This window comes from Doryrhamphus excisus, chromosome 1, assembly GCF_030265055.1.
Source record: "Doryrhamphus excisus isolate RoL2022-K1 chromosome 1, RoL_Dexc_1.0, whole genome shotgun sequence".
Taxonomy (NCBI): domain Eukaryota; kingdom Metazoa; phylum Chordata; class Actinopteri; order Syngnathiformes; family Syngnathidae; genus Doryrhamphus; species Doryrhamphus excisus.
The window spans coordinates 3,670,921-3,683,013 of NC_080466.1; the positions used below are offsets into that span (position 1 = coordinate 3,670,921).

Below are 12,093 nucleotides of genomic sequence, written 5' to 3' on the forward strand. Positions count from 1 at the left end.
TTCAACCCAGCTTTGGAGTTTAATCTTTATTTCCACCTACCCTACTGAGCGTTCCAGGAGGTGGGGCTTTGGAGATCTTATCAGCAGAAATGAAGATGGGGTCGGACGGCATGGGCTCACACTCCTCGCTTTCCAGCCAGTCGGATGGGGTGCGTGCACTTGTGACCCCTGACCCTTCCTCCAGTACCACAACTGAGTCTACAGCAGAACACAATGTCAAACATCTGACAAGATACAATCCTTCACAAACACACAAACACACAAACACACACCCTGTTAGTCAACAACAATCACATGCACGGGAACAGTCCGCGTTACTCTAACACTAGACACATTGATCACAATCACAAACGGATCAATCGTGGGCGGCGTCTGTCGATCACTGACATCTTTTGTGATGAACGTTAAGGCACGAGGCTTGGGCGGTATTGGCGTATCTTCATTCTATCCATTAAAAAGTATACATACAGTATATGGGAAATTAACTCATAAATTAAAGCTTCACATAAGGATAATAATATCGGTGGGACAACCACAAGATCTTACAGTAACAGTGTTTCCCATCACACAAATTAGAACACTTGGTCTGCCGGAGAAGAAGAAGACATAGCAAGAGGGATGTCAGGTCTCTTTGATACAAACCTGGTAAAGAGACTTTTGGAGACTAAAACTGAGAGGTTCTCGAAAAGGGTGAGATGTCTCCTGGGATTGAACTGGTTTACAGTGGGGATGAGATAGATGTGTCCCAGTTAAAGAACACGGCAATGTCTTCTATTTGTTGGATGTACCTATTTGTGTAGGTCTCATCAAATGTGGTGGGTTCAATGACCGCAAAATCTTAATGCATGCAACATTATCAATGAAACTGAGACATGTACCGTATTTTCTGGACCGTAAGTCATATTTCTTTTAATAGGTTGGCTTTTCCTGCGACTTATACTCCAGAGCGACTTATAAATGAAAAAACTGTTTATGTTACATAAACAATGGACACCTTTTCTGTTTATGTTTATTTTTTGTGTAGCTGAATAACCATTGTGTTAGCATATCTTACATTTATTCAGTCTCTAATATTCTTTTATTAATGTTAGAACTTGCCTTCCAAGATGATGTAATGTCTGTTTTGGTCAAGTAGTTAAAATAAATTCCCCGTGAAAAATGCAACTTATACTCCAGTGTGACTTATATATGTTTTTTTCTACCTAATTATGTATTTTTGGTCTTGTGCGACTTATGTATGTTTTTTTTCTACCTAATGATGTATTTTTTGCCTTGTGCGACTTATACTCCGGAGTGACTTATGTATGTTTTTTTTTCTACCTAATTATGTATTTTTGGCCTTGTGCGACTTATACTCCGGAGCGACTTATGTATGTTTTTTTTCTACCTTATTATGTATTTTTGGCTTTGTGCGACTTATACTCCGGAGCGACTTATGTATGTTTTTTTTCTACCTTATTATGTATTTTTGGCCTTGTGCGACTTATACTCCGGAGCGACTTATGTATGTTTTTTTCTACCTAATGATGTATTTTTGGCCTTGTGCGACTTATACTCTGGAGCGACTTATTTATGTTTTTTTCTACCTAATGATGCATTTTTGGCCTTGTGCGACTTATACTCCGGAGCGACTTATGTATGTTTTTTTCTACCTAATTATGTATTTTTGGCCTTGTGCGACTTATACTCTGGAGCGACTTATGTATGTTTTTTTCTACCTAATTATGTATTTTTGGCCTTGTGCGACTTATACTCCGGAGCGAATTATGTATTTTTTTTTTTTACCTAATTATGTATTTTTGGCCTTGTGCGACTTATACTCCGAAGCGACTTATGTATGTTTATTTCTACCTAATTATGTATTTTTGGCCTTGTGCAACTTATACTCCGGAGCGACTTATGTATGTTTTTTTTTTACCTAATTATGTATTTTTGGCCTTGTGCAACTTATACTCCGGAGCGACTTATGTATGTTTTTTTGTACCTAATGATGTATTTTTTGCCTTGTGCGACTTATACTCCGGAGTGACTTATGTATGTTTTTTTTTCTACCTAATTATGTATTTTTGGCCTTGTGCGACTTGTACTCCGGAGCGACTTATGTATGTTTTTTTCTACCTAATGATGCATTTTTGGCCTTGTGCGACTTATACTCCGGAGCGACTTATGTATGTTTTTTTCTACCTGATTATGTATTTTTGGCCTTGTGCGACTTATACTCCGGAGCGACTTATGTATGTTTTTTTCTACCTAATTATGTATTTTTGGCCTTGTGCGACTTATACTCCGGAGCGACTTATGTATGTTTTTTTTTTTACCTAATTATGTATTTTTGGCCTTGTGCGACTTATACTCCGAAGCGACTTATGTATGTTTATTTCTACCTAATTATGTATTTTTGGCCTTGTGCAACTTATACTCCGGAGCGACTTATGTATGTTTATTTCTACCTAATTATGTATTTTTGGCCTTGTGCAACTTATACTCCGGAGCGACTTATGTATGTTTTTTTCTACCTAATTATGTATTTTTGGCCTTGTGCGACTCATACTCCGGAGCGACTTATGTTTTTTTTCTACCTAATTATGTATTTTTGGCCTTGTGCGACTTATATTCCGGAGCGACTTATGTTTTTTTTCTACCTAATTATGTATTTTTGGCCTTGTGCGACTTATACTCCGAAGCGACTTATGTATGTATTTTTCAACCTAATTATGTATTTTTGGCCTTGTGCGACTTATACTCCGGAGCGACTTATGTATGTATTTTTTTCTACCTAATTGTGTATTTTTGGCCTTGTGCGACTTATACTCCAGAGCGACTTATGTATGTTTTTTTTCTACCTAATTATGTATTTTTGGCTTTGTGCGACTTATACTCCGGAGCGACTTATAGTCCAGAAAATACGGTACAAATACGTTACAATTACATGTAAATGCTACATAGACAATTATGCACATTAGACAATGGCATCATTACGTCAACCCACCCATCCTAACCCTCCACTGGGACAAATAGATTGCAGTCCTGTGGGAAACACCAATTACTTTTAAGAGTTGTGTGTACTGGGTAAGTTTTGTTTTATTACTTATTCAATTAAATGCACTTTTGGTGCAGATGAATAGTGTATGTAGAGGGGAACTGGCACCAACAAAACATTCTATTCTGCTGCTTTGCTTGAATGCTTAGTTCATAGTTGAATATCTACATAAGCTAATAAATGATCAGCCATAAGATGCTTTGTAATGTGTTGCGTAGCACAATGAAGTCACACACCGATACCGCCCAATCTCGTATCGTTGCATGCATCTATTTGTTTGGTTGTTGTTGGTTATCTCAGGCCAAACTCAGTCAACAGCAGCCCAGACCAGCTCCTCCAGTCCCACGGCTCTAAAAACAAAACATTTAAAGAAGAAAAGACCAACACTAACGAGTTGGCCCGCCAAAAAAAAAGCCATGTCCATGGCTGCCCTCATGATGCCAAAAAAAGAGGAATAAAGTTGAATGGGGTCTGGGCTTTCCTGCTGACACCCTCATGGGAGGTAAAAGAGTTAAAGGATGATTAGCAAAGAAAATATCGTGGAAGACGACAGAAATTTAAGTCATTGGAATGATTGGGGAGCAGCCATTCCTGCGGTGATCATCCTTAATTTCGCTGAGGGCACACACCCAGGGGAATCGATACAATTCTATCTAAACAAATCTAATCTGATCATTAATCAGAAATCATCTATTGTCTCACTTGTAGTAATATGGAACCAATCTTTGCATCACTTAGTTGTCTGTGACGGGCCAAAATGAGCTCTTGCAAATTATTGGGGGTCATTCAATATATTAGGCTTAAATAACTGCTTTAGGGAGCCAGTTAGGTCAGCAATGGAAATATTTAAATCATATAAACTCCCCATAAAACAACCATGTATCTGTATTGCACTCATTAAATTACAGTAACAGTTTTTAAGGTAGTTGACAAAGGAAGTAAATAGGGACATTTAAAGAAAACTTATCCTTAAAGTGAATTGTGAGGTGGGGGTAAATTGTAGCTATTTTGCCCTTACTGACAACCGTAATGCACAAGTAAAAGGAAATTCACTAGGCCAGGAGTTATCTAGAGGGGGGGGGCGGCACACATTGGGGACAATACCTGCCCAGGAAATGCTCCTGTGCAACCTGCCAGGGGCCAGAGGGCCTAGGGGGGCACTGCCCTGACCCAGAAACCAGAGCGAGTCGCCCACTGCAGGCAGGACACCAGAGAGCGGCACAGGATGCCACATAAGCCAATCACAAACCAGCACAATGGCGATGAGGGACAAACATGACAAGCAAAGCCATCAGAACAAGAATAGGAATCTCAAAAGGAGGAACACAAGAGGGAACAATGCTGACAAGCAGAAAAAGATGGCAAAAAAAAAAGATGGTGCCATTCAAAATAGTCAAGGAGGTGTTTGGAAAAACAACATGGATCTTTCATCAAGTTCTTCAAGTTTCAAGTTTCTTCAAGTCTATTCATAAACATCAACAGATTGGAGAAATACATATATTTTTTAAAAAGATTTAACAACTTTTAGAATTCAAAGTGTGCCACGCCATTCATTATTAGTCTTTTATGACTTTTTGTGCCGAACATTGCCAAAGAAAGTTGACCTCTTTCAATCCTAAGAGTTTAAGAAACTTCATTGGCCTCACACAGCACCTCTAGGATACTTTGGGGTACAGATTGATTCATGGTGAACTCAATAAAAACATCCTGATAAACTATGTCCAAATTATTACCAGCATTTTCAGACTACTGAGCACACCTGAATACTGCGTTAGCCAGATCCGCTAAATTTAAAGAGGAAAAAATGATTTCTCAGAAATGCTCGGATGCAATTCACTGTGGGAAAACTTTAAAATATATATTTTTTGTTTTAAACTTGGTATATGTCTGTATATATAGCTTTTGAGTGTTAAGTTGATGTGTGATGAGTTTAGTGACTCAGATACATATATACATATATGATACATATATAAAGCTATACTTTATACTACTACTAAATATACAGACATATACCAAATTTAAATTTATATTTTAAAGTTTTCCCACAATGAATTGCATCTGAGCAATTCTGAGGAATATTTTTTTCCTCTTTAAATTTAGATGAGTTTAGGCACACACACACACACACACATATAGTTCTGATTCACTAAACTCATCACACTAAACTCTAAACTCATCACACATCAACTTAACACTCAAAAGCTATACCTAAGAAATATATATATATATATATATATACATATACCAAATTTAAAATAAAAAATATATTTTAAAGTTTTCCCACAATTAATTGCATCTGAGCAATTCTGAGAAATCATATATATATTTCGTTTTTTCATAGTTTTCATAGTTTTTTCCTCTAAATTCAGTGGGTGCAGCCTATACCCCAGAATTTATGGTGGAATTTAAGCTATTCTACTGATGCTACTGTAAAGCTATTTAAGACGCTGTGGAAAAAAAAAAAACATTGTATAAACGAACATTACTCAATTTCAATTGAAGACTTTTGCTTCATTGGCTTCCATTGCATGTTAATTTCTAACATGTGATTTCACTTCACCACTTACAGTAACATGTGTGTCACCTTTTGGCTAAAAAGAAGTGCATAGCTGGTGTACTTGTGCACAAGTCAGGTGGTGTTCATAGATGACATACTTGAAAAACTGTGTAACTTTTCAGCCCTGTTTTGTGCATACGCACATATAGATGAAGCCCCAGGTAAAATTCAGATGATTGCTATGATATATATATATATATTATATACTATAGCAGTTAAAAGTACTGCATGGCCACACATTCTCCTGTTACTAAATGAATGAAGGTATGTCCAAACATGTGAACGCATCAATGACAAAAAAAAAAGGCATAGTTTAAATGTGTCACACTCACCTGTGTTGGAGCGCTGGATCAGGTGTGCCTTCCCTCCAGCGCTGCCGTGTGCTTTGCTGAAAGGCTCCACTGGTGCAGGAGCGGCCGTGCTGGCCGGAGCGCTGGCTGTCTGAGCGGGAGGTTCCTTCACTCCATCCATTGCCATGAGGATTGTCGAGAGCTCCTGCAAGGGCATGTTACCGAGCTCGGAGGAGAAGGGACTGGGCGGGTTCTCCAGGCACATTAACCAGCTTGTGTTACCTTGGTTGGCAAGGATGAAAGAAGAGATTACAGAAAAGATTCTTAAAGGGTTCCACATTTAAAAAAAAAAAAAAGACCAGTTTTAAGTCTCTTTCATACCAGATGGTCTTCGAATGAAGATCTCAGCCCAGCCCTGAGTGAGCATAGGGACAAATTCAGCCAGGCTGGGGTTGTCTTTGAGCGGTGGGGGAGCTGAAGGAGTAGCAGAGGTGGAGGACGACGGACTGAGGCCATCCAGCATAGGAGCAGAGGATGGAGAAAGTGGAGCAGCTAACTCTCCCTCTGAGGGGGACACTAGAGGGCTGAGACTTTGGGCCGGACCAGCGCGAAGAGCGTGACCACCTGGAAAAAAGAGTACTGTACTTATTGTATTCCTACGACTAAAACTCAATTCCATGTGAATGAGGGTTGAATACTACCTGACATGGAGCGGACCCGTATGCGCGTGGCTCTGCTTTGTTGCTGACTTGACTGGGATTCCAGTTTGGCGGGTGCCTCTTTAGTTATCCGGGTGTGTAGTGATGGATCAGACCTGCTTGATCAACACAAATACAAATAATCAAAGACAAAACTAAACAGTAGCAGATACTGTATGTTGTTTGGAATATTGAGTATAAACATCACACCTGGTCATTTCCCCTCCTCCCAGTCGATCAGCCATGTCCAGGCCAAGTAGCGCTTGAGTGCGGACGCCTCCGCTGGTGGTGATGGTGACCAGCTTATTTCCCACCAGCCAGGTCATACTGCGTCCTCCCGCCAAGAGGAACTCTGCAATAGGAGATCTAAGAAGAAAGTGTTAAAATATGACAATATGACAAGCATAAAAAGCAACAAAAAAATGTGTGTTTGCTCACCTTTTGGGTAGTGCTGAGAAATTGGAAAAGACATATCGTGCCATCATGTCCAAACATGTCTCAGTGAGCTCCAGGTGCACCGTCTTCAGACCTTCATCCGCTTGAGTTACTGCGTTTTCATCGGCAGAGCCGAGGCTGCAAGTGGTGGTGGAGGGTTGCATCCTACGTGACGCAACATTAAAACACAAAAACAAGAGCAAGGCAGAAATGCAGTGAGAGGAAGACACGCAACATTCGGATTTATTTCATATTTTTTAATGTCCATGCTCGTTGAGACATGCAAGTACTGGAGTGAAAATACGGAGAGAAATGCAGAAGGCCAAAAAAAAATAAATAAATAAATACACACTTGTCTGTACGACATGCATCACAAAACAAGCAGAAGCAAAGTGATGTTAAGCAAACTATGTTGGCGCTTGTGTTTTGTTCATAGTGAATCTCATTCATCACAAAATAGCACTAAGTCTGGATTACGGAGAAAACGTAATTACGGAGAAAATTCTGTAAATATCTGTATGTTTTTTTCTACCTAATGATGCATTTTTGGCCTTGTGCGACTTATGTATGTTTTTTTCTACCTAATGATGCATTTTTGGCTTTGTGCGACTTACTCCAGAGCGACTTATGTATGTTTTTTTCTACCTAATGATGTATTTTTGGCCATGTGCGACTTGTACTCCGGAGCGACTTATGTATGTTTTTTTCTACCTAATGATGTATTTTTGGCCTTGTGCGACTTATACTCCGGAGCGACTTATGTATGTTTTTTTCTACCTAATGATGTATTTTTGGCTTTGTGCGACTTATACTCCAGAGCGACTTATGTATGTTTTTTTTCTACCTAATTATGTATTTTTGGCCTTGTGCGACTTATGTATGTTTTTTTCTACCTAATTATGTATTTTTGGCCTTGTGCGACTTATACTCCGGATCGACTTATGTATGTTTTTTTCTCCCTAATAATGTATTTTTTGCCTTGTGCGACTTATACTCCAGAGCGACTTATGTATGTTTTTTTTCTACCTAATTATGTATTTTTGGCCTTGTGCGACTTATACTCCGGAGCGACTTATGTATGTTTTTTCTACCCAAGGATGCATTTTTGGCCTTGTATACTCCGGAGCGACTTATGTATGTTTTTTTCTACCTAATTATGTATTTTTGGTCTTGTGCGACTTATACTCCGGAGCGACTTATGTATGTTTTTTTTCTACCTAATGATGCATTTTTGGCCTTGTATACTCCGGAGCGACTTATGTATGTTTATTTCTACCTAATTATGTATTTTTGGTCTTGTGCGACTTATACTCCGGAGCGACTTATGTATGTTTTTTTCTACCTAATGACGCATTTTTGGCTTTGTGCGACTTATACTCCGGAGCGACTTATGTATGTTTTTTTCTACCTAATGATGCATTTTTGGCTTTGTGCGACTTATACTCCGGAGCGACTTATGTATGTTTTTTTCTACCTAATGATGCATTTTTGGCCTTGTGCGACTTATACTCCGGAGCGACTTCCGTATGTTTTTATACACACTTACCTTGCCTCTACTGACAATGACAGTAACAGTAACGTGTACATAATCTAATCAATTATTATCATATATTAAGTTATATATACATATATATATATATATATATAAGTTTGTGTGTCTGTATGTGTATACGTAAAGCGATGGGGGGGTGCATGTTACAACACTTAAATGCTTCAGATCATCAAATAATTGTTAGTCAATGACAAAACAACTGAACACTAAATAAATTCAGTTTTTTAATTAAATGTTATTACGGAAGAAAAAATAGCAACAACCAGTTCAGGGTGTACCCCGCCTCTCGCCCTAAGTCAGCTGGCATAGGCTCCAGCTGACTTAGGGCGAGACCCGATATCTTTAATGAGGATAAGCAGAATAGAAAATGGATGGGGGGAAAAAAATCAAAATCTACATGGCCCTGTGTGAAAAAGTGATTTTCTCCCCTGTTAAAACATGACTTAATTGTGATTAATTTGGATTTATTAGTCTGGAAACGATTATAAAGCCATTTCTGGAAAACCCTCTAATGTGGCTGAATTACAACAATTCTGCAAAGACGAGTGGGCTAATATTCCTCCACCGCGCTGTAAGGGACTTATTGGAGTTATTGCAAACGGGTACCCCAAGCAGTTATTAGGTGTAGGGGGCAATCACTTTTTCCACACAGGGCCATGTAGGTTGAATTTTTTTCTCTCCATAATAATAAAATGTTTCATTTAAAAACTGCATTTTATGTTCAGTTGTGTTGTCATTGGTGAATTTCATCATTGAAACATAAAAAAAAGAAATCAAAAAGGGGCAAAAACTTTTGTTTATGCAGTCGTCCCTCGCTACATCACGATTAATTAATTAACGATCGCTGTTTTGTGGTTGACTGGCCCAACATTAGTAAAAAAAAATATTGAAAAACAAGACATATGTAGTATTCATGAATGAGGCATGTCCGACATGATGAAGTGGAAAAAAAGTTCTCCTCCCAATCCATGTGGAAGTGGTTTGGCTTTGTACCTTGTCCTTCTTCCCCACTCATTTTGAAACCCTTTCTTAAGTAAAAAGCTTCTTAAGTCCCATGTCTACAGAGCTCTAATGATGTTAGGAAAAAACATATTTAGAAAGTCATTAACACTTTTTCTATGTTCTAAATACAAAAACATTCAATTTATTAACATTGAATCCTACATTGCGGAAATTCACTTTTTGCGATCGGGTCTGGAACCAATTAACCGTGAGAAACAAGGGATGACTGTATATATATATATATATATATATATATATATATATATATATAATTCAATTAAGGTTATGATCTTGTTTAATAACTAACATTTAATCTTATGACAAAGTGCGTGGTGAAATCATCTATTGCATGTTTCAACCAGACAAGGTGAAAACAGCAGATGTGCAACCATTCATTACAGGAAGCAGGTTATTAAAAAAAAAAACATAAAAATCTACATTGCAGCTGTTTGCAGCAACTTCATTCTGTTTTTAAGTGGGCATTTATTTTGAAATGAGTGAAGTGATAGCCCAATGTTGACAGTATGTTTGACAACTGCATTGTAGATTCAACGAATCACACTGAAAGCATAAAAAGGCACAAAGAATAGAAAGGCCGAAAGTGTGTGTGCAAGTGCATTGTTCATGTTAAGATTCGAACTTTTACAGTATGTTATCAAAGTGTATCACAGGTTCAGCCCAGCTAGTCCTAAAATCCCACTCTTGGAGATTGCCATGGTCATAGCAGCACAGGGTGTGTGTTTGTGAGTGATGCAAAATGAAAACAAAGACGACCATCACTGACCGAGTGACCCCGGAAGGAGCACTTCAGGGTGCACTTGTCAGTCCACTTAACAAATCACATGACTTTCAATACGCATGCGCTCTGCCCACTCCAGCCATTCATTTGTTTTTAAGCCAATCGCTCCCTGTCAGTATCACACCCAGCAAAACAAAAATGAAATAAAAGTTAGAGTTAGCACAAAATAAAAGAGAAAAACATCCATGTGAGCCCAGATGTTTTCCAATGTCTTCTGCAAAACACTGTAGCATGCAAAAGCACATCATGGCAACTAAATCTACAAGTGTATGATTGCGGCACACAAGAACCCAAAAAAGTTTGGGACGCAGAATGCAAACAGCATGCAACACCCAATCCAGGTAGCCCTGCCAATACACACCCACCCGAGAGCCCCCCCATGACAATGACCCACCACCCCCCATCAACCATCCCAAGGAGGAGGCAATCAAAGTTTTGGTTGCTGTTTGGTTTGTTTTGTTTTTTTTTTTTGGTCGGTTACCCAGAAGACTCTCTAACCTGCGGACCGCATGTTCGGAGACACTGATGCTGCGGGATCGGAAAGCGTCCATGGCTGACAGGTCCCTCAGCTCTTTAACTGGAGAGCTGCTGCTATTGGCTACCACCGCTGCCGCCTTCGCCATTTTTGCTGCCCGGAGACTGGGCGGTGAGGAGTACCACGGCGAAGGATCGAGGGCAACGAGACGGGGTTACAGTGGGCGGTGGGTAGAAAGGGGGTGAGTCATCGTCGAGGTGGTGGTGGTTTGTGGGTAATGGGAGAAGGAGTGTCGGTGGTGGTTTATCGGGAGGCCGCAGGAATCGTACCCCCACCCCCCAACACCGTAGCAACATGAGGTGACCCAGCAGCACACAGAGGAGGGATTTACAGGGGGGGTACAGAACATCAATGGGCAAAGGTCACACAGGAGAAGGGCAGGACCAAGGGATATGTTGGAAGGGGTTCCAGGATGACACGACCACCCCCCCAAAACCACAACCGCAACACAGCACCCAATCGCAGGAGGCAGGGGAGGAGCCAAATGAAAAAAAATTGAAAGAAAAAACAAAAGAGGGTGAAAATTAACAGCAGTTGAACATCATGACTCAGATAACAGGACAGTGAAGAAGAAACTCAATTGGTAAAGATCAACTCAAAAAGGAAAAACAAACTATAGCGGAGGGTAAAAACTGTGCGGATAAAGCTATTTGGAAAATAAAAATAGACACAACTGAAATCATCCAGGAGAGCAACAAAATAAACATTTTACACAGCAGGTACACAGCGAAGCCGAATAGACTAAGAAAGGAGTTAAGAGGAGAGGCAGACAAAAAGGAAGCTTCAACTCTATACTGAGCAACACTTGGAACCTCTAAAGTCAAACACCTGCAGAATACAGCGGATCCCCACACAATCCCGATTCAGGGCTCACAGCCGTGAAAATTCACTTTTTGACATTTTGCCATTTTTTTTCCCGCAGGATGCATAGTCGTCCCTAACGCTAATCGTGGTTTTTCAAAAATGTTTTCAATTTCTAAATGATTGCTGTTTTGTGGTTAAGTATGGCCTATTATTAGTCAAAAAATATTTAAAGACAAGTCATACATAATACAGTAAACCTCGGATATATCGGAAATTCGCTCACAACGGACAGATAAAAAAGAACCAATTTTTCTGTAATGCATTTCCAATAAAAATTCATTGCATATATCGGATTTTTTATAACGGATTTCGCCTATTTCG

At 39.4% G+C, this 12,093-nt stretch overlaps 1 protein-coding gene across 3 annotated transcripts in view; it reads right to left on the reverse strand.

Annotated features, from left to right (window-relative positions):
- tsc2 (TSC complex subunit 2) overlaps positions 1 to 12,093 on the reverse strand; it is a 34,107-nt gene that overhangs the window by 5,851 nt on the left and 16,163 nt on the right. The window contains exons 26-33 of one of the 3 annotated variants that reach the window (XM_058069430.1): positions 10,872 to 11,012; positions 7,024 to 7,185; positions 6,796 to 6,951; positions 6,589 to 6,701; positions 6,269 to 6,511; positions 5,930 to 6,169; positions 4,145 to 4,234; positions 41 to 198 (exon numbers count right to left, since the gene is read on the reverse strand). In XM_058069430.1, the coding sequence (XP_057925413.1) occupies positions 41 to 198; positions 4,145 to 4,234; positions 5,930 to 6,169; positions 6,269 to 6,511; positions 6,589 to 6,701; positions 6,796 to 6,951; positions 7,024 to 7,185; positions 10,872 to 11,012 (1,303 nt within the window). Of the gene's footprint in view, positions 1 to 40; positions 199 to 4,144; positions 4,235 to 5,929; positions 6,170 to 6,268; positions 6,512 to 6,588; positions 6,705 to 6,795; positions 6,952 to 7,023; positions 7,186 to 10,871; positions 11,013 to 12,093 lie in introns of all 3 variants that reach the window. The other 2 variants (XM_058069431.1, XM_058069429.1) reach the window with 2 other exon arrangements.